The sequence below is a fragment of the Zingiber officinale genome, chromosome 1B (genome assembly GCF_018446385.1).
Source record: "Zingiber officinale cultivar Zhangliang chromosome 1B, Zo_v1.1, whole genome shotgun sequence".
Taxonomy (NCBI): domain Eukaryota; kingdom Viridiplantae; phylum Streptophyta; class Magnoliopsida; order Zingiberales; family Zingiberaceae; genus Zingiber; species Zingiber officinale.
This window is the reverse complement of record NC_055986.1, coordinates 134,457,560-134,479,890: the sequence shown is the minus strand read 5'-3', so window position 1 is coordinate 134,479,890 and position 22,331 is coordinate 134,457,560. Positions and strand designations below refer to the sequence as shown.

Genomic DNA, 22,331 nt, shown 5'->3' with positions numbered 1-22,331 from the left:
AATTGACCAATCGATTGGGGAGGCTTGAATCAATTGACCGATCGATTCAGGCTTTCTTGCGATTGCACGAGAAAACCAGCCCCAATCGATCGACCGATCGATTGGCGATGCCCAATCGATCAGCTGATCGATTGGGTAGCATTCTGTGCTCGCAATTTTGCTTCCCAATCGATCGATTGGGCCAGCCTTTAATCGCAACCCACCTTCAATCGATCGGTTGATTGATTGATCTTCCTTTGCCTTGCTTAACTCAAGTCCAAGGTTCCCAAACTCAACATCCGGTCAACCGTGACTTGTTGGGACTTCTTCATGCCTAGCATCCGGTCAATCTTGACCTGCTGGGACTTCTTCACCAAGTGTCCGGTCAATCTTTTAACCCACTTGGACTTTGCTCCTCGTGCCAAGTGTCCGGTCAACCTTTACCCACTTGGACTTACTGTATTGTGCCAAGTGTCCGGTCCTCCATGACCCACTTGGACTTCCTTCCACCAGATGTCCGGTCACCCTTAACCCATCTGGATTTCTTTGTGTCAAGTATTCGGTCACTCCTTTAACCTACTTGGACTTCCCAACACCAAGTGTCTGGTCAACCTTGACCCACCTAGATTTTCACGTATTTGATTTCACTCACCAGGTCTTTGTATCTGTCTATCTTCACTCACTAGGATTTTCCATCTGCCTGGCTTCACTCACCAGAACTTCCATCTGTCTGGCTTTACTCACCAGGACTTTTCTGTTGGTGCAATATCCTTTAGGTCAAGGCTGACCTGGTTGACCAAGCTTGAGTCTTGGTTTGGGTTTCGATGTTTGACAATATATTGGGTTTAGGTGATATGGACAATGCAGGTGCAGTTGTTCATTTGAAGAGATTGTTGATACAATTCCCGCTTGGTCAAGGTTGACCAGTTGAGATATGAAGGAAAGTCAAGTAGGTCAAGGTTGACCGGATACCTAACTGGAAAGTCCTAGTGAGTGAAGCTAGGCAGAAGAAAGTCCTAGTGAGTGAAGCTAGGTAGGAGGAAAGTCCTGGTGAGTGAAGCCAGGTGAAAGTCCTAGTGAGTGAAACTAGGTGAAAGTCCTGGTGAGTGAAGCCGGACAGTTGGAAAGTCCTAGTGAGTGAAGCTAGGTGAAAGTTCTGGTGAGTGAAGCCAGGCAAGGGAAATCCAGATCGATCAAGGTTGACCAGACATCTGGTGAAAGTCCGAGTAGGTCAAAGGGATTGATCGGATACTTGGCACGAGGAAGGAAAGTCCAAGTAGGTCAAAGGGAATGATCGGATACTTGGCAAGAAGGTAAAAGTCCAAGTAGGTCAAGGGAGTGACCGGATACTTGGCACGATGAGGAAAAGTCCAAGTGGGTCAAAGGAATTGACGGGACACTTGGTGAGGGAGTCCTAGCAGGTCAAGGGTGACCGGATGCTAGGCATGATGAACTAACAGGTCATGGATTGACCGGATGTTGGTTTGGGGGATTGGGACTTAGTTTTGGGCAAAAACCAAGTCTGGATCGATCAACCGATCGATTGGGAAGGTCCCCGCGACAAGCCTCGAATGGGCAAGTCGTAGAGCGCACAGAACGCCTCTGGATCGATCAGTGGATCGATTGGGGTGGCGCGTTTTTATGCAATAAAGGCTGGATCGATTGGGCCATCGATCCAGGCATTTCCGCAGAGCACAGAGGCGCTCTGGATCGATCCACTGATCGATCCAAAGCCTCCCCGATCGATTGGGAGCAATTCAATCGATCAGCATCCGACCGTTGGCGTCGTATTTAGCTGCAGGCGCTCGATTCCTTCGCAAGAGCTTATGTCATTCATCACAGCTTCTCCACAGCAACTCCACAGCTTCTCCACAAAGTTCAGATCGCCAGTTCTAAAAGGTTCTTGGAAGTTTTCCAAGTCAAGAGGCGGATCTACAACTGAAGAAGAAAGCTAAGGTTAGGGTTTTCTTGTAAGCTTGTGCTGTATTTTGTTTCCCTTTCCTTTTCTTCTTGTAGTGTGAACTTGTAGGGCTTCTCCGCCTTTGGTAGTTACCATAAAGGAATGTTATTCATACTGGAGGGTGCGTGAGTATGTGGATCTTTGGATTAGTCACCTCTTGTGAGATGGATACCAAGTAAAATCCATTTGTTAGCATTGTATGCTTTTGTTTCTTTGTATTTCTGCTGCACATCCTTGAAGAAACAAGCAACGAAGCACACGAGCACGTGACGAGCTATTCACCCCCCTCTAGCTACATTTTCGGTCCCAACAAGTGGTATCAGAGCGATGTCGCTCTTCACCGGAATCATCATCGGAAGGGGCAAACAAAACAAACAAAGCTAGATGGGTGAAGAAGTTGGAGCAATTTCATCAAAGTCAAAGAATTCAAGAAGCTCAACTTCAAGATGCAATTCCAAGATGGACTTGGATTTGACACAAGGGTGGCTCCACCATACGCTTCAACAAGCTTCGATCTTTGGAAATCAAGGATCGAGAATTTCTTAATGGTGGAGATAGAGCAATGGTTTGCTCTTATGGAAGGATTCGAAGCTCCAACGAATTCAAAGGGAAAAGTTCTCAAGAGGAGCAAATGGAGCCCGGAGCAAGTCTAAAGGTGCGAAGCAAATGACAAGGTAACCAAATTATTGGTTAATTTATTGCCTAGCACAATTCTATGCAAAATTGGAGAGTTCAAGGATGGCAATGAGCTATGGAGCAAATTGGCATCAATTCATGAGATCCCCTCCACTGCACCAATTCAAGAAGAATCCAAAGAGGGTGACTCATTGGAGCTAAATCAAGAGGAAGAGGAAGAGGACTCCGATGTTGAGAGATGCTCAACTTCCGAAGAAGAAGAAGTCCAAGAAGCATCATCCTCAAAGAAGTACAGCCAAAAGAATAAGGAAGGAGCATACTCCTTGTTTAATGTGCAAGAGGATGAAGAAGAAGAAGAAGCCTCCACCTCTAGGATTGAGGGGGAGCAAGTTTCGGTGACACCGGATCAAGGAGAAGAAGAAGTCTCCACATCCGAGTCAAAATAAGAAGAGGATGAAGAAGCTTCCACCTCCACAAGTCAAGCTAAATCAAATGGAGGAGCTTCACTATCGGATCAAGAGGAAACCTCTACATCCACATCACATGGAGGACCAAGTGTCATCCCTACACATGAAGGTATAAGTGTGTCAATTAATAATAAAAATCATATCATATGCTTTGAATGTAGGGAACATGAGCATTACAAGAGTAAATGCCCTAAATTGGCCAAGAAGAAGGGCCAAGTGGCAAAAAAGGGCAAGGAGAAGCCCAAGGAGACCGCTCCCGGAACCAAGAAGAGCAAGGAGCACATTGTGTGCTTCTCTTGCAATCAAACGAGACATTATAGGAGTCAATGTCCCAAGGGGAAGAAAGCGGTCAAGGCTCAAGGAGGAAGCTCAACTCAAGGGAGAGCTTCCAAGGTAAAAAGGAAGGTAACATTTATTGAGCCTACCCCTTTAAATAATGGTAAAAAGCATGCTAGTTCTAATTTATATCATTTTAATGCTATTTACCATGAAAATAGGAGGCATGATAAAGTTAAGGAAAATCATGTAGCTTATCATGCTAAAACCTCTCAACCTAGGTTTAGAAAGGTAGATAGGAATTTAGGCAAGAACCCTAAGGATTCTAGGTATTTGCCTAAGAAGAAGAAAAATCAAGGTTTTAGTGAAAACCCTAAGGTTGAAGAATTATTGAAGGAAAATCAAGTCTTGAGGTCAAGACTTGATAAATTAGAGAGGACTCTTAGAAAAATCACAAATATGACACAAGGGTCAAAGAGTCAAAACCTAGGTCTAGAAATATCAAAGTCATCCAATGGTCATAAGGGTTTGGGATACAAACCTAAAACCAAGAAGGATGTAATTTCTTACCATAGGGTTCCATATAGTTATGGAACCAACCCTAAGTCTAAGGGTCAAGTCAAAAGTACAAGGGAAGTTATCCCTAGAAGTATTTTTGCAACTAGAGTGACTAAGACTTCTAAGAAGTCTAAGAAAGTCACAAAGAAGGTCACAAGAGAAGCAATCCCTAGAGTTGACCTAGAAAATGTGACCAAGGCTTCTAAGAAGTCAAACAAGGTCACTAGGAAGGTATCTAGAGAAGTTATCCCTAGTGAATACCTAGAGCATCCAAGGAGCACCAATAGGTTTTGGGTTCCTAGGAGCATCTTCTCTACCCCATAAATGGGTTAGAGAGTGTCAACTCTAAGAAGCAGGGTAGTTAACTCAACTTTGAAGAAATTGACACTCAAGGAGCATTTTCAAGGTTATTATTAACCTTTGAAAATGAAATGAATTTATGATTTACTCTTTGAAAGAGTAAAATGTGCCAAAATTTGAGAAGTATTGATTTTATTTTAAAATGACAAAATTTGGGAAAATATAAGAAATACCAAGTTGGGATTTTGGTATTTTCTTAGTGTTACTCTTGTGGAAGAACGAATTATGCCAACATTTGAGGAATAAGATTAATTTCAGTTGGCATAAGTCAATCAAGAGAACTAGAAATGCCAGTTTAGGTTTTGACATTTTCTTGAAAGTTTTAGAGGGCAATCTAGGGTTAATTTTTAACTTAGCTAAGGTTTAAGGACACTTAGATAGGTAATCTAGGTAATTTATTTATGCTAAACCTCGCCATGATTGTTTGCCCATTATATGCCATGACATCATATTTAGTTTTGTATTTTGCACTCATGCCTATTATGAAAAACACAAAAATACTATGTCATGTCATCCATACATCATGTAGTTATAGGAAATTTTCTTTTAAAAGTTATTTCTTTTTGATGTATGTCATAACATTATCATGCATTATGTTTATTTCCTTAAAATTAAGGACAAAGGGCATTTATCAACAAGTACCAACAAGTCATCAAGTGACATCCTATGTGGATGTTCAATATCTACAAAATGCCTAGATAGATATGCATGATCCCTAGAGTAGGGCAAAACCAAAATTTTACACCTCACATAGACCTATAAGATGATGTGTATGTGTTTTGTGCACAATAGATACAAGTGAGATGTTAGGATGATGAACAAAACTCAACATGCTGATTTAGTGTATTTCTTTGAGTTTTAAGTTCATCAAAACACATAGTTATGTGTTTTCCCATCATTGGAAAAGCTAATGTACAAGTCATATGCATTACGCCCAAGAAACATGGTGGGATATTGGTTTTGAAAATGTTTTTAAAATGATTTTGGAAAACCTTGGTGAAGGTTGTCTTTTGATAGTAATCACCATTGAATAGTTAAGACACAAACTTGGAGAAAACACTAAAGCTTTTGCAAGTTTGTGTCAATCTTTGAAAATATGATATATTTTCATAGAAAACTATTTTTCCATGATAAAGTATACCCTAAATAATGTCTACACAAATTTTCACAATTTTTGGATTTTTGTAGAATTTTCTAGGGGTTTCTGAAGTTGACTGAAATGGAATTTTAGCAACTATCAGAACTCCAATCGATCACCCAATCGATTGGAGTGCCTCAATCGATAGGGCGATCGATTGAGAAGGCAAACCCCGCGAGCATAAGTTCGCTGGATCGATCCACCGATCGATCCACACTATCTGAATCGATTAGTGGATCGATTCAAGCTGGTTCAATCGATTGGAACCCAACTCCAATCGATCGAAGATGCTGATTTTGGCTGGGAAAGCTCATTTTCAGCATTTTGAATCTATTTTAGTCTAGGAAATCATTCCTAACCCCTCAAAATACATTTGTATACATAAAAAGGGTGTTTTCATGTTGAAAACAAGGATGGATTGGTTGTGGAAGACTAAATTGAAGTTTAGATTAAGGTTTGATTCAAATTTTGAACTTTTGAACCTCAAAACTTCTAAATTTGAGTTTCCTAAAGGTTTAGGGATTCAAAGTTATTGTTGGTGCAATGACAGAAGGTATGACCATGTCTTTAGGGGGAGGTACACTTTAAAGACATGAAAACTATTTTACTGAAACCTTGGAAGGTGGTTAACCTTCTTTTAAGAACATGCTCAAGGTTGAGCATTGGATTACAATGGAGAGTGGATATCTTCATTGTGTAAGTTGTAAATGCTCAAGGTTGGACATTTATCTACATTGGGGGAGAATATAGGGTTAAGGATAATGAAGGGTATGAGACCTTCATTGTCGTGGTGATCACAACGAGTGAAGTTGTGAACACCGATGAGCAACTCTTTAGGGGGAGAGTCTCTAAGGGGAGAGTTTTTCAACAAGTGAATTTGTTGATGTGTGTCCAACGATGGGGGCATATTTATGATGTGTACCAATAGGGGGAGAATGCATGGTTAAGTTAGGCCTTCAGTACCTAAAGGGGGGAGTTTATCCTCTAGAAAAGGAGAAGAATGAAGGGAATCATCATTCAGATATTAGCATGAAGGGAGTTGAGGCTATGGGATTAGCCTAATTTCCTAACTTAACATGTGGTATTGTCAAACATCAAAAAGGGGGAGATTATTGGTGCAATATCCTTTAGGTCAAGACTGACCTGGTTGACTAAGCTTGAGTCTTGGTTTGGGTTTCGATGTTTGATAATATATTGGGTTTAGGTGATATGGACAATGCAGGTGCAGTTGTTCATTTGGGGAGATTGTTGATACAATTCCCGCTTGGTCAAGGTTGACCAATTGAGATATGAAGGAAAGTCAAGTAGGTCAAGGTTGACCGGATACCTGACTGGAAAGTCCTGGTGAGTGAAGCCAGGCAGAAGAAAGTCCTAGTGAGTGAAGCTAGGCAGGAGGAAAGTCCTGGTGAGTGAAGCTAGGTGAAAGTGCTAGTGAGTGAAGCTAGGTGAAAGTCCTGGTGAGTGAAGCCAGGCAGTTGGAAAGTCCTAGTGAGTGAAGCTAGGTGAAAATCCTGGTGAGTGAAGCCAGGTAAGGGAAATCCAGAAGGGTCAAGGTTGACCAGACATCTGGTGAAAGTCCGAGTAGGTCAAAGAGATTGATCGGATACTTGGCACGAGAAAGGAAAGTCCAAGTAGGTCAAAGGGATTGACCGGATACTTGGCAAGAAGGTAAAAGTCCAAGTAGGTCAAGGGAGTGGCCGGATACTTAGCACGATGAGGAAAAGTCCAAGTTGGTCAAAGGAATTGACCGAACACTTGGTGAGGGAGTCCTAGCAGGTCAAGGGTGGCCGGATGCTAGGCATGATGAACCAACAGGTCATGGATTGACTAGATGTTGGTTTGGGGGCTTGGGACTTGGTTTTGGGCAAAAACCAAGTCTGGATCGATAAGCCGATCGATTGGGAAGGTCCCCGCGACAAGCCTCGAGTGGGCAAGTCGCAGAGCGCACAGAACGCCTCTGGATCGATCAGTGGATCGATCCAGAGACCCCAATCGATCAGTGGATCGATTGGGGTGGCGCGTTTTTACGCGATAAAGGCTGGATCGATTGGCCGATCGATCCAGGCATTTCCCGCAGAGCACAGAGGCGCTCTGGATCGATCCAATGATCGATCCAAAGCCTCCTCGATCGATTGGGAGCATTCCAATCGATCGGGATCCGACCGTTGGCGTCGTATTTAGCTGCAGGCGCTCGATTCCTTTGCAAGAGCTTATGACATTCATCTCAGATCTTCACAGCAACTCCACAACTTCTCCACAAAGTTCAGATCGCCAGTTCTAGAAGGTTCTTGGAGGGTTTCCAAGTTAAGAGGCGGATCTACAGCTGAAGAAGAAAGCTAGGGTTAGGGTTTTCTTGTAAGCTTGTGCTGTATTTTGTTTCCCTTTCCTTTTTTTCTTGTAGTGTGAACTTGTAGGGCTTCTCCGCCTTTGATAGTTACCATAAAGGAGTGTTATTCATACTGGAGGGTGCGTGAGTGTGTGGATCCTTGGATTAGTCACCTCTTGTGAGGTAGATACCAAGTAAAATTCATTTGTTAGCATTGTATGCTTTTGTTTCTTTGTATTTTCGCTGCACATCCTTGAAGAAACAAGCAACGAAGCACACGAGCACGCGACGAGCTATTCACCCCCACCCCCCTCTAGCTACATTTTCGGTCCCAACATTTTCCATTTCCTGGCTTCACTCGCAGGACTTTCACCTAGCTTCACTCACTAGGATTTTTTCACTATCCAGTTTCACTCACTGAGACTTTCACATGCCTACCTTCACTCATTAGGTCTTTCACCTGACTTCACTCATTAGGGTTTCTCAACTGCCTAGCTTCACTCACTAGGTCTTTCACCTACCTAACCTCCAGTTAAGACTTTCTCAGTCAAGTATCCAGTCAAATCATTGACCTACTTGACTCTTCTTCACATCTAATTGATCAGTCCTAGACCAGAGGGAAATTGTATCAACAATCTCCTCAATTGGATGATTGCTCATGCAATCTCCATATATTGTCAAATATCGAAACTCAAGACTCAAACTTGAGCCAACTCAAGCTTAGTCAATCAGGTCAACCTTGACCCAGGGGATATTGCATCAACAAGAGGGAGTGGAGATCCCTCACGACGATGCCCTGTTCATCCGAATGGTAATCACTAATTATACTATTCACTGAATCTTTGTTAATACAGAAAATTCGGTGAATATTATATTCAAGAAGATGTTCGACCAACTACAAATCGATTGGAGTGAGTTGTAGCCAATGACAACCCCGCTCTATGGATTCACAAGTAATGAAGTGTTGTTGATCGGTCAAGCACGGCTGGCCATTTCGCTCAGAGAGGAACCACTAAAGAGGATAAGGACCACAAGCTTTATTGTGGTGGACGTGTTATCCACATACAACGTCATATTAGGCCGACCGACCCTCAACGAGTTCCGAGCAGTGGTATCCACCTTCTGCCAGAAGATTATGTTCCTGGTGGACAACGAGGTGGGCGAAGTCAAAGGCGACCAGTTGGTCGTTCGACGATGCTATGTCAAGATGGTCAAATCCGAAATAAGGGCCATAGGGAAAAACCCGCGCTTGGAGGTGAACGCCATCATAGAGGAGCCCCTCCCCCACGTTGGTCTATAAGGAGAAAGAGGTCCAGATCCACTCTAGCCAGTCGGAGGGAACTACGTTTATCGTCGCCGACCTGGAAAGCGAGAAGAAGGCAGAGTTGGTCGCCTGCCTTAGGTGAAACCATGATGTGTTTGCCTGGTCGACGCACGAGCTCCCAGGCATCTCGTCAAGCGTGGCTTAGCACGAGCTTCATTTCCGACCGGACGCTCGACCTATCAAGCAGAAGAAGAGAGATTTCAACACGAAGCAAAACCAGATCATCTAGGCGGAGATAGGAAAATTACTAGAGGTCGACCACATCCGTAAAGTCTAATTCCCAAGCTGGCTGGCCAATGTCGTGCTAGTCACAAAGAGTACCTTAACTCCTTGCCTGAACTAGCCAAGCTGAGCGCTATCAAGCTGCTTTGATCTACTTATCGTCCACCAAGTATGTGGTTGGCTTGGCATTGGTAAGGAAGAACAACCCTGAGCAACAACCTATGACTTTTCTAAGTCATATATTAAAAGATGCAGAGTCCCACTACACCTGTCTTGAAAAGTTGGCATACACGCTAGTGCTTACCACTTGGAGACTCCGTCCTTACTTTTTTTCGCATCCCATCATTGTGATGACCAACAATGCCTTGGGAAGGGTCCTTCTCCACCCAGAAGCATCTGGACGGTTAATCAAATGGACAACCAAGCTGAGCAAATTTGACATACAGAATCAACCCCAAACGGCGATCAAGGCCAAGACCTTAGCTGATTTCGTTACTGTGGTCCAGAACATCGAGCCAAACGCAACGTGGAAGATATATGTGGACAACTTATCCAATCGGCAAGACAACGGGATCGACATTCTTCTAATTTTTCCATAGGAGAATAGGATGCAGCTATCCGTTCGGCTGGATTATCGATCGACGAATAATGAAGCTGAATATGATGTCTTGATAGATGACTTATAGGTAGTTCGACATATCGAAGCTACAAAAGTCCTCATCCACTCAGACTCTCAGTTAGATGCTCAGCAACTATTAGGGATGTTCGAAATAAGTAGCTCTCGACTCAAGTTATATGTAGAAGATTTTGAGAGGTTGAAAGTCGGTTTTCAATAGGTGGTGATCCAAAAGATTCCCCAGTAACAAAAACAAGCTACGGATGAATTGGCTAGGTTAACCAATTCATTGTCATCAATCATGATAGAGCAGTCGATCGAGCAAGTCTCATTGGTGGCGCACATTGATAGAATGGAAAGAATAACTTTCCCAAGCCACTGGAGGACAACACTGATAGAGTTCCTCCGATCGGACATCACACCTGCTGATTAGGAGGAAGCTCGCTTACTGAAAAGAGGGGCGGACGGTTCACCCTGATCGGGGATCAGCTGTATAAAAGAGCCTTCTCTAGACCCTGCTCAAGTGTGTTGGACCGGAGGACGTAGAATACATCATTTAGGAAGTGCACTAAGGCCCCTGTGGAAGTCATTCGGATGACCGATCGTTGGCCAGAAAGATTCACCTCGCTGGATATTTCTGACCCACGCTTCAAAATGATGCCGCTCGGATAGTAGCCACTTGTTTGTCGTGCCTAAAATATCACAATATTCCGCACCATCCGACCGAGGAGATGAAGGTATCCATGGTGTCTTGCTCGTTCGACCATTGAGGCATGTACATCGTTGGACCATTTTCAATGGCAACCAGTCAGTGAAGATTCTTACTTGTCATGGTGGATTATTTTTCAAAATGGGTGGAAGCTGAGTCGCTAGCAAAGATAACCGAACAGATAGACATCAAGTTTATCTGGTGTTACGATTCCGCAAGTGCACAGATTCGTCATCAGTAATAAAAATATCGATCCCACAGGGACTGGTTACAAGCACTAGCAGTTGTTCACTTAGGGTTAGCTAAGTTACCAATGACTTCGAGTAATCTTAAGAGAGAGGTTGGGAAAAAGAATCAAAAACTGGAAAGTCGAAGTATTCACTTGGTTACGAGGTATTCTAGGATGTCGGTTTCGTTGTGGTGGTATTGATGTGTTGCAATTTATCCTATCCTCGTTGTCATTTACCATGTAGTTGCTGAAAACTAAAGCGGCTACACTTAGACACTAAGAGGAATAATATTCCTAAGAAAGCCTGTTACGATTTATCCCTGTCATTAGGGCGCCTCAGTGAATCTAAAGGAAGCGACTCTAATTAGTAGGTTAAGAATAGCGGTTAAGAGATGAGTGCGGTCTCTCGTTTCCTTGAGGAGAATTTGCCTTTCCTTTCAGGGAAGTGCCCTAAATGTCCGTGAACGGGTTACCCCTGTCACTATAGCCCTTTGGGTGTACAATCTAGAAACAATTCCTATGCGGGGTCGACAAGTTCTACACAATCAAACGATAAGCATTTGAAACAAGACATGAAAGATCATCCAACGTGGATAGACAAACTGCGAGTTTTACATCAAACCAACCCTCAACTACTCTCTACTCCTAGAACAGAGGATCTACTCCATAAGTATCAGAGAAACGCTCGAAGACATAATATAAATCGACATATAATCTTTAGATAGAGCGAGGAGGAGAGAGTATGCTTATTCCGATGACGACGAGTGGCCTCCGAATCCGATTCTCTGCTTCTGGAGTTGATGTAGTGGTGGAAGATCGTGGGAAGGGGCTCTGAGACAACGTAGAATGGCTCCAAGATGAATCCTCCCCTGACGGCTCACCTCCCCTCGTAGAAGGGTTAAAAACCCTTTATATACACTAGGGTTGGCCGCGGCGACATGGCCGTGCCAAGATGGCACGACCTTGTTCTTCTCTTCCTCTGGCGGGGTTACACGGTCGTGCAAGGATGCACGGCCGTGTGGTCTCTGGCTCCTGTTCCCTGAGGCACGGTCGTGTAAGGATGCACGGCCGGACATTCCTTCATCTCGGCCTGGGGGTGGCACGACCGTGCAATGATGCACGGTCGTGTGCTGCTCTGCCTCTGCCATGGCTACACGGTCGTGCAAGGGTGCACGACCGTGCACTGCTCCCTCCTGTGTAGTCACACGGTCGTGCATGTTCACGTTCTTCGGCTTATTTCGGTGCATAGATAATTGCCATTTTTACTCTGAAAGTCGTCCTTGTCAACACAGAACCAAACAAAGAGCAGATATCCGAACAAAAGAACATATATAATGAATACAAGACAAAAGAGACAATCATGCAACGAATATATAAGCATAAAGTCCATGAATGCGCGCTAAATACATGCATAAATGATCATAATATTTGCGCACATCACACCCCCAGACTTGAACCTTTGATTGTCCTCTATCAACTAATTTCATTGATAAGCATGACTGTGGAGTACCCTAAGTATGGCCTAAGCATAAGTCCTTTGTGCTCAGTGTAGTAAGTAACTCAAACTCTTCAAGTCTCAATTCTCTGTCCTAGTTAAGCCATCATACAATTGAGTTCCTAATGTTCCCGGTGATAGGCACTTACCTGCCACATACTTAGTTCGTTTTCCTTAAATCACACAAGGTCTCAAAGGATACTACTCGGAATTAAGAGAAACATAACATTCATTTCCCCAGTAACCTAACTCGGTCTCAAAGGGGTGAATTGTTAGTTTCCACTCACGATAACTATTTTTTATCCCTTATATATATATTAAAACACACATGCATGATGTATATGTTGGGATTTAGATTTTTCCAAATGAGCTTCCATGATCTGAGGTGTTCCAGTAACCAAAATATAATTAAGGAATCACCATGGGAACAAAAGTACTAAACAATTTGGATGAATCATAACTATTTTAGAAATATTTCTACTTTCCAAGATTAAACACTTAAGTGTAGTGAAAAATAAGGTCCTTAAGGTTAGGCCAAAAATTTGTACCGGACTCCGTACAATACTTAGCTTATTTCATGCTACTAAAGATAGAGAGAGGAGATACACCAAACATACTAACACTATCAAATAACCCATGAACTAAGAAAATACTAGCAATTTTGCTATTGGACAAGTCGGGAAAAAGTAACAGGTTTGATGTTCTCAAATATGTCTTAAAAGAAGAAAGTGTAAATAAAATGCGAATTGACAAAATATGACTAACAAAAATAGAGCAAGCTAAATAAACTATGCAAGAAGAAAAAGAAAAAACTGAAACTAAGAATGAAAACTCAACTCTCAAGTTGTGCAACAACACCCCCTAGACTTAAATCTTTCATTGCCTCGATGAAACCAATATGGTGGAGGGGGTGGAGGATAAGGAGGTCCCTGGTGTGGGCCCGGGGGAAATCTAGGAAAACTAGGGAGATGGCCTATATGCTGATGATATTGATATAAAGCGCCTACTTGTTGTCGAGTGATATCCATATCATCCATAAAGTTCCTCATTCTTTCCTGGTCAACCTCATAATCTTGAACAAACTCCATCACCTGACTGTGAAAGTCTCTAGTGAACTCAAAATGGTCTCGCACCTCCCTAAACTGGCCTTTAGATAGCTTGAAGCGACCCTCCAACAATTGTCGTTGGGTATTATGCTTCTCATGAAGGGATTCTAAAGAGGTGTGGAAGTCAGAAAAATCGAAATTAGAGGGTCCCGAACCGTAAGCAAAAGAGTGCCTAGGGAGATCCGGATGGCCGGAAGGTTGCGGGGCACCTGATGGCGAAGGTTCCTGGTGGTTCTCGGTCTCTGCAGAAGGGAGAAAAATCTCAGGGGTTTGCTCACTGACCACCCAATTCATGGGGTTGCGAACTAAAGTGCGCTCGGGACAAGGAAGGGGTAATGGAAAACCAACATTTCTAGGAAAGGCAAACTCATTCTCATCCCGACAAATCATTTTCATTGCAAGACAAGAATCGATGTCGATCTTGTCATTGCCATGAATAACCTCTAATCCATCAAGCTCACAACCTAAATTGAATGCTATTAGAGTGATCAATTTGCCAAACACTATCGTTCCTGAAGATGCCTTAGCTGCCTTTACCAGAGTTTGCAAGAAATGGAAACCGGAATCAAAATCAACTTTCTTCAACATTGCCCAAAGAGAATAGAGTTCTATTTTCCTAACCACTCCGTCACTATCCCCTCGACCGAAGATCGTTTTGCTCATCATTCGGTGCATGTATCTAAAGGTCGGGTTTTGCATACGGGATGCCTTGGCTCTAAAGGGTTCATAAGGGCCATTTGATCTGGTTATCGACCTCCAAAATTCATTCCATCTAATCCCACCATCAAATCCTCGTGGATCACCACTAGGTAAACCAAAATAATCATTAAAATCATTAAAAGTCCACCGAACTTCTTTGATCATAATCCTAAAAGTTATTATCCCTATGTAGTCCTCCTCAGATGAATATTTAACATCAATCGAACTTAAGAACTCAAGGACTAGACGAGGGTAAGTCGGTACACGACAGTACATAATGTCGTTCCAATCTAAGGAGCTAATCATCTAATCAATGTCATCCTTAATTCCTAGCACCTCCATAGTGACAGGATCCATATATTTAGTGTAAACAATTTTTCTAGTGACAAGGTTGTTATATCTAACTTTTTTATCATGATTTCTAAAAATAATATTAAACTCGTTTTCGTTACCTTCGTCGCGTGCCACCCTCTTTCCTTTGCCTTTTGATGATGAAGCATTCCCCTTGCCTTTGTCAGCTCTCGGTGCATCTCCCTCTCTAGATCCACCATTTCTTCGATGAAGTCTCTTCAAGATCTGTGACATGATTAGCTTAGAATTTCGTGGGGGTGAGTCCTTGAGGACAGGAGCGAAGGGAGAGGAGGAATAAGGGGTTAGCTTCTCTTTACAAAGTTGTGGCTTGGGAATGAGTTAGATCTAGATATAGATCTAAGGAAAGGTGAACTCTAGAGGGAGAAATTAGGGTTAGATGAACTGTAATGGGGATGGGAAGTGTTTTGGGAGAGAAGAAAGTAGAAGCTAGGGTTTCTTGGAGAGATCAGGCGGCGCCGCATGACCGTGTCTTATAGCCACGGCATGGGTGGGTCACATGCTGCGCGGCCATGCCGAATGGCACGACCTCTCCTTTTCTCCCCTCGGCCAGGCTTGCACGGTCGTGCTGAATGGCACGCCCTCTCCTTTTCTCTTCTCTACACTAGCCACACGGCTATGCAGGGTTGCACGACCTGTGGCTTATAGCTCGGTATGACTCATCCTTCTTGGTTTCGGTTCCTCTGACGCCCCCATGCCCATGAACTACTCACGACTAGCTCATAGAGGACAATGCACATCCTGAAAATGGACAATAAAAAACAAAGCACTAGATCAAACTTATCAAAGAAACAAAACACATAACAGAACGACAAACAAAAATTAAAAACTCTTGGGTTGCCTCCCAAGAAGCACTTGTTTTAGGTCTTTAGCTCGACCCCATTTCAGTCAGTGTGGGCTGAGCCTGTGGGAGAACGACTCTCCTTCTGGGCTCGATGCTTCAGCCTGCCCCTTCAGTTTTTCTCATACAGGATACATGTATCTCTTGCTTCTTGCTGGAGGGGAACTCTTATGAAAACTGCACTCGCCTTCCCTGTGTGTGTTGATTTTGCGAGAATTTTCCTGAGAGGAGGGGTTGCAGATGGAAGAATTGGACAAGTCAAATTCAATCTTTTCCTTGCCGATCTCCAAGGATAGCTTATGGCTTTTCACATCGATGATGGCTCCAGTCGTGGCAAGGAATGGTCTTCCAAGGATGATCGGTATCTTGGGATCTTCCTCCATGTCCAAGACAATGAAATCTGTAGGAACTATACATCTACCCACTTCAACTAGCACATCTTCCATTATTCCCATTAGGTATCTGCATAAATGGTCAGCTAGTTGTAGTGTCATTGTGATCAATTTAATATTCTGGAACCCCAACTTCTTGCATAAGGAGTATGGGAGTAGGCTGACACTGACTTCCAAGTCACAAAAAGCTCTCGGTATGAGTTCAGAACCAATTTTGTACGGTATGGAGAAACTTCTTGGATCTTGAAGTTTAGGGGGAGGATTCGCCATAAGGAGGGCGTTGCAATTCTCTGTTAGTTCTACAGTCTCGAAGTCGCCCTTCTGTCTTCTATTAGATAAAATTCTCTTTAACAATTTGATGAACTTCGGCATTTGGTACAGCACATCTATCAGTGGTACTTCTATGCAGATTTCTTTGATCTTCTTTAGGAAACGATTGAACTCTTCGTCTCTCCGGGATGCTATAAGCTTCTGAGGAAAAGGGATCTTCAGATTCTGTGGGGAAGCTTGAAGAGTTTCTTCAACCTTTTTAGTAGCCTCCTCTCCATCCCTATTTGGAGTCTAACTGGAAATTAGAGGAGAGGGCTCCTTCTCCGGTTCAAGCTCCTTCTGAGTAATGATTTGGGGACCACCCACGGTACGTCCGCTCCTCAGCTCAATGCGATTGTAATGTTCTACCGGATTTAAATCTGGTTTACCAGGAAATGTACCATGTGTTCTTGAGATGGACTGAGCTATCTGGGCTATTTGGTTGTCTTGTATCTTTTGATGCTTCTCAAAGTTTTCTAGCCTCTGGGTCAGTTGTTTGATCTCACTTTTCATCTCCTTTTGCTCTGAGAGGACTTCCTCAAGCATATTTTCAATCCTGGATAGTTGTGAAGGTGGTTGTTACCTAGGCTGATAATTCTGATGTGCTGATCCTTCATCCTGATTATTCCTGTAAGAGAAATTGGGATGATTCCTCTATCCAGGGTTGTAGGTATTGGAGTACGGATTATTTTGCCTCTGATTGTAGCCAGTTATTGCATCGCACTGCTCAAGTTGGTTTATCTGTGCTTACATTGACCCAAGGGGGCAAGTGTCTTGAGCGTGGTCCGTGCTCCCGCAGATGTCGCAAACACAGACTATGGCATTAGCTGTGTTGCTCCCCATTGCTTCAAATTTCTTAGTCAGGGCATCCAGCTTTGCAAACATGAGCGTAAATGCATCCACCTCGAATTTCCCTGATGCCTTCGTCTGATGTCCTGAGAACGCACCACCTGATCTTTCAGATGCCCACTGATGGTGGTTCTGTGCCACATTCTCTATTATTTCTTCTGCTTCATCAAGGTTTTTGTTCATCAACGCCCCTCCTGTCGCAGAGTCTAATGATACCTTCGTATGATAATTTATTCCATTGTAGAAGATGTGTAAAACCAGCCACTTCTCAAGGCCATGATGGGGACACTGTCTCAGCATGCTCTTGAATCGGTCCCAGGCTTCAAATAGGGATTCTGAGTCTATCTGCTTGAAGCTGGCGATCAGGTTTCTCATGTGGGCAGTCTTGCTTGGAGGGTAGAATTTGTCTAAGAATTTCTGCTCACATTGCTCCCAAGATGATATGTTATCTGCCAGTAGAGAATTCAACCACTACTTGGCCATGTCTTTCAGAGAAAATCCGAAAAGAAGCAGTCTCACCGATTCTGGAGGAACCTCATTCACCTTCATCATGCCACAGATTTCATAAAACAGCTCTAGATGATGATTCGGGTCCTCGTGTGGTCCTCCTCCGAATTGATTTTTCTGGACCATGTGAATTACTGCGGGCTTGATCTCAAAGTTGTCAGCATCGGTGGTTGGTCGGGTGATATTGGATCGGACTCCTCGTGCACATGGTGCCGCATAATCTTTCAACAATTTATCGGCCATTCCTGAGGATTCTTTTGCTGCTTGGAAAGCTTTTTGTAAATTCCTTCTCCTCATAAAGGTCCAGTCAATCTCTAGGTCAAATGGTAGCAGTTGTCCTGAAAGGTTAGCTCTACGCATGCAAAAGCAAGATATAGAATATGGCAATACGAAATAAAGAATGATAGGGGAAAGAATAAAAATGCAGTAAATAAAACCTAGTCTAATCCAATATGAATATGCTAATGTTATAGACGCAGTCCCCGGCAACAGCGTCAAAAACTTGTTACGATTCCGCAAGTGCACGGATTCGTCGTCAGTAATAAAAATATCGATCCCACGGGGACTGGTTACAAGCACTAGCAGTTGTTCACTTAGGGTTAGCTAAGTTACCAATAACTTCGAGTAATCTAAAGAGAGAGGTTGGGAAAAAGAATCGAAAACTAGAAAGTTAAAGTATTCACTTGGTTACGAGTTATTCTAGGAGGTCGGTTTTGTTGTGGTGGTATTGATGTGTCGCAATTTATCCTATCCTCGTTGTCCTTTACCATGCAGTTGCTGGAAATTAAAGCGGCTACACTTAGACACTAAGAGGAATAAGATTCCTAAGAAAGTCTGTTACGGTTTACCCCTGTCACTAGGGTGCCTTAGCGAATCTAAAGGAAACGACTCTAATTGGTAGGTTAAGAATAGCGATTAAGAGATGAGTGTGGTCTCTCATTTCCTTGAGGAGAATTTGCCTCTCATTTCAGGGAAGTGCCCTAAATGTCCGTGAACGGGTTACCGCTGTCACTAGGGCCCCTCGGGTGTACAATCTAGAAACAATTCCTATGCGGGGTCGGCAAGTTCTACACAATCAAGCGATAAGCAATTGAAGCAAGATATGAAAGATCATCCAACGCAGATAGACAAACTGCGAGTTTTATATCAAACCAACTCTCAACTACTCCCTACTCCTAGAACAGAGCATCTACTCCATAAGTATCAGAGAAACGCTCGAAGACATAATGTAAATCTGTTGGTACGGTTATCACTAACGGTCTAACTCAGGTTTTGATGAATGATAAATTAGGTTAAGTTAGGTTTGTCGTTGTCTAATACTTTGATCGAGTGTGCAGGTGAAGTCCAGACAGGTCGACGGGCTGACCGGATGTCTGGCACGAAGCCCAGCTAGGTCAACGGGCCGACCGGATAGCTGGCGAGAAGTCCAAATGGGTCGACAGACTGACCGGACGCTTGACATGAAGTCCAGCTAGGTCGACGGGCTGACCGGATAGCTGGCGAGAAGTCCAGACGGGTCGAAGGGCCGACCGGACGTTTCGCAGGTGAGTAAAGGTAAGTCACTGGAATGGAGTGACTGTGAGGACGCATTCCCGGGAAGAGAACTTAGGCGCCGATCTGACTTAGAACCATTTCGGAACTCTAAGTCGAGATCTTGACTAGATTCTGGTCTCGGAGAGACGGAATCTAAGTCATACTTCTTCTGTCTAATTATAAACTATGCTAACACTTTGTTTTACAGGATATACATTATTTATTTGCCTCGGACTAACCTTGTCTTGCAAGAGAAGATATTTCCTGGAGAAAGGTGGTCCGGGCGCCCGGAGACAAGTCTTATCCTCTGACGCGACATCGACACGTGGAGCACGCTGGTTGGGTTAGCCACGTCATGATCGAGGCACCCTAAAGGTTCCAGGCGCCCCGAACCCTCCTATATAAGGAGGGTCAAGGCTGAAGCTTCAACAACAACTCTGAGAATTGACGATCTACTCTCCTGCGCTCCTGCGATATTGCGACGCTACTCCGACAAAGCTCTGTTCCTTTCCTATTGTTTTATATTTGTCGGTATTTTATTTCTAGCTTTTCTGTACTTAATTCTTGTAATCAATTATTCGAATTGCTAGTGGATTGCCCAACGAAAGCACTCGATGAGTGCGGGCCTTGGAGTAGGAGTCGACACAGGCTCCGAACCAAGTAAAAAGAACCTGTGTTAGCTTTGCTCTTTTGTACTTTACTTTTCTGCTACATTTACTCTTCTCGAACATTTTTCGATATTCACCCCCCCTCCCTCTATCGATTCACTCACGATCCAACAAGTGGTATTAGAGCAGGTACCGCTCTGATTTGGTGCAACCACCAATCAGACAAAGGGGGGATCTATTTTAAATTTTTTTTTCTCTTCTTTCGGCTTTCAGTTTTTCGTATAATTTCAAACTGGTATTATTACCTTTTTGGAAATTTTTTTCGTTGCAATTAATCTACATTGGTGTAACACCAATTTAGTTTTCTTTATTAATTCTATTCCCTCCCGCACTATTAAATCCAAGACCAAGTCTTGGAATTTTTTTGTCGCTACTCTCTTGTGTGTAGGATGTTTCAGATCGAAGGCTTCAGCACAGTGTGACCTCCCCTATTCAACGGGGATGATTTCCCGTACTGGAAGAAGCGGATGGAGGTGTATCTCAAGACGGATTTCGACCAGTGGCTTAGTGTCACAAAAGCTTACAAACTGCCAGTTGACAACTCCGGAAATTTGCTTGATCCAGAACAATTGACAGCATACATAAAGAAGAAGGCGTCAATGGAGAACAAGGCGATCAATACATTACAATGCGGATTAACAAGAGAAGAGCCGAACTGGGTTGGACCGCATCAAAACGCTAAAGATCTATGGGATAAATTGATCGAGCTGCACGAAGGAACTAGCAACGCTAAGATAACAAAAAAGGATTTATTATTAAATAAAATATTACTCTTGTTATCCCTTTCCAGTACTCAACACTAGATTACTCATGTATCTACTCAGTTTACTTACTGCGTAGGCCAAGTATGGTCGTCTACAACTCATCAAGTACATCAGACTTCCAATCACTCGAGAGTACTCTAGCTGAGAGATACTTTCACCTCAATTTTTCGATAGATGTTGACTTGTATCTATCGGTGTTCGTGCCAACGTAATGGGACTCTAAGAACAAGTCCTTCTGTCGTTCTAAGAATTTTGATTCCTAGAATCACATCAGCTAGGCTCATGTCTTTCATGTCAAATCTTGAGTTCAACATATCTTTAGTGGATTTGATTATCTTATCATTACTCCCAATGATAAATATGTCATCTATATATAGGCACAAGATGATATAGTCACTCTTTGTGACTTTAATGTAAACACATTTATCATATTCATTAATCTTGAATCCACATTTTTTCATAGCATTATCAAATTTCTCATGTCACTACTTTGGTTCTCGTTTCAAGCCTAATAATAACTTCACTAATCTACAAACCTTGTTTTTCTATCCTGGCACAGAAAATCCCTTAGGTTGCTCTATATAGATTTTCTCTTCTAAATCCCCGTTAAGAAAGGCTATCTTTACATCCATCTGATATATTTCGAGATTTCATAGAGCGACAATATCCAACAATACTCTAATGGAAGTTATTCTCGATGCCGGAGAATATATATCAAATTAATCAAGGTTTTCTCATTGTCGGTATCCTTTGATTACCAATCTGACCTTATATTTAACAATTGTGTCATCTGATTTCATTTTCTTCTTGAAGATCCACTTGCAACCTAGTGGTTTACTTCCTGGAGGAAGATCAACAAGTTCCCAAGTATGATTTTGCAAGATAGATTCCATCTCAGATACAATTGCCTCTCTCCAGTGAGGTTCATCATGAGAGCCTATAACTTCTGAGTAACTTTGGGGCTCACTTTCTAACATGAAAGTGATAAAATCCGATCCATAGAATTTTTTTACTCGAGATCTTTTGCTCTGTCTAAGCTCAACATCCATTGGTTTCTCATCATCATCTTCACCTTATATTTCATATGCTCGTTTTGAGGAGCTAGTATTCTCTCGGATCTTATATGGAAACACATGCTCGAAGAACGAGGCATTTCTCGATTCTATTATCGAGTTTTTGTGTATCTCCGATATTTATGATTCATACACAACAAACTAATAAGCACTGATGTTCTGTGTATATCAAATAAATATGCAATCAATATTCTTTAATCCTTAATACTTTTCGGATCAGGCACCAGTACCTTGGCAAGACACCCCTACATTCGTAAATATTTGTAGGACGACTGCATTCCATTCCACAACTCATAAGAGCTCTTATCTATTTTCTTCCGGAGCACCTTATTTAAAGATAATTAGTTGTTAACACAGCTTCTCCCCACATGAACTCTGGCAATCCAGAGCTCAATAGAAGAGCATTCATCATCTCCTTTAGAGTTCTCCCCACATGAACTCTGGCAATCCAAAGCTCAATAGAAGAGCATTCATCATCTCCTTTAGAGTTTGATTCTTCTACTCAATAACTCCATTTTGCTAACGAGTATAAGGAGCTGTTGTTTCGTGTCTGATCTCATGTTCAACACACAACTCAACAAACGGTGATACATATTCACCGTCTCGATCACTTTGAACTACCTTAATCTTTCTATTAAGTTGGTTTTTAACCTCATTCTTATAAAGAGCAAATTTCTCTATAGCTTCATCCTTACTTTTGAGAAGATACACATAATAGTATCTTGTGTTATCATCTATAAAAGTGATGAAGTATTTATTCCTACCACGTGTTTGTGTACCTTTAAGGCCACACACGCCGGTGTGGATTAGCCCGAGTGGTTCATTGCTTCTTTCAACATGTTGAAAGGATGACCTTGTCAATTCGCTTCTACATAAATCTCACACTTGTGATTCGGGTCAAGATGGAATGTAGGAATCTACGCAAC

The 22,331-nt window shown here is 42.7% G+C and overlaps 1 protein-coding gene and 1 non-coding gene across 2 annotated transcripts; one reads left to right on the top strand and one right to left on the bottom strand.

Moving 5' to 3' along the window:
• Positions 1-15,432: 15,432 nt before the first annotated feature.
• Positions 15,433-17,610, bottom strand: LOC122042400. Its single transcript, XM_042602511.1, has 5 exons — positions 17,380-17,610; positions 17,077-17,277; positions 16,763-16,992; positions 16,381-16,567; positions 15,433-16,197 (listed from the first exon to the last, which is right to left on the bottom strand). The coding sequence occupies exons 1-5, from the start codon at positions 17,608-17,610 to the stop codon at positions 15,433-15,435; spliced, it is 1,614 nt and encodes a 537-aa protein (XP_042458445.1).
• On the top strand, positions 17,132-17,237 carry LOC121994251. Its single transcript, XR_006115659.1, has one exon. It is a non-coding gene; the product is annotated as a small nucleolar RNA R71 (small nucleolar RNA).
• Positions 17,611-22,331: the final 4,721 nt, after the last annotated feature.

Bases quoted from the DNA above. Each gene is read 5' to 3' on its own strand.
- LOC122042400 (XM_042602511.1), bottom strand. From the start codon at position 17,610: ATGGCCGATAAATTGTTGAAAGATTATGCGGCACCATGTGCACGAGGA. The intron at 16,993-17,076 runs GTATCATTAGAC...AATGTGGCACAG, and splicing joins GAATAAATTATCATACGAAG to AACCACCATCAGTGGGCATC. The intron at 16,568-16,762 runs GTAAGCACAGAT...ACAACTATCCAG, and splicing joins ACTTGCCCCCTTGGGTCAAT to GATTGAAAATATGCTTGAGG.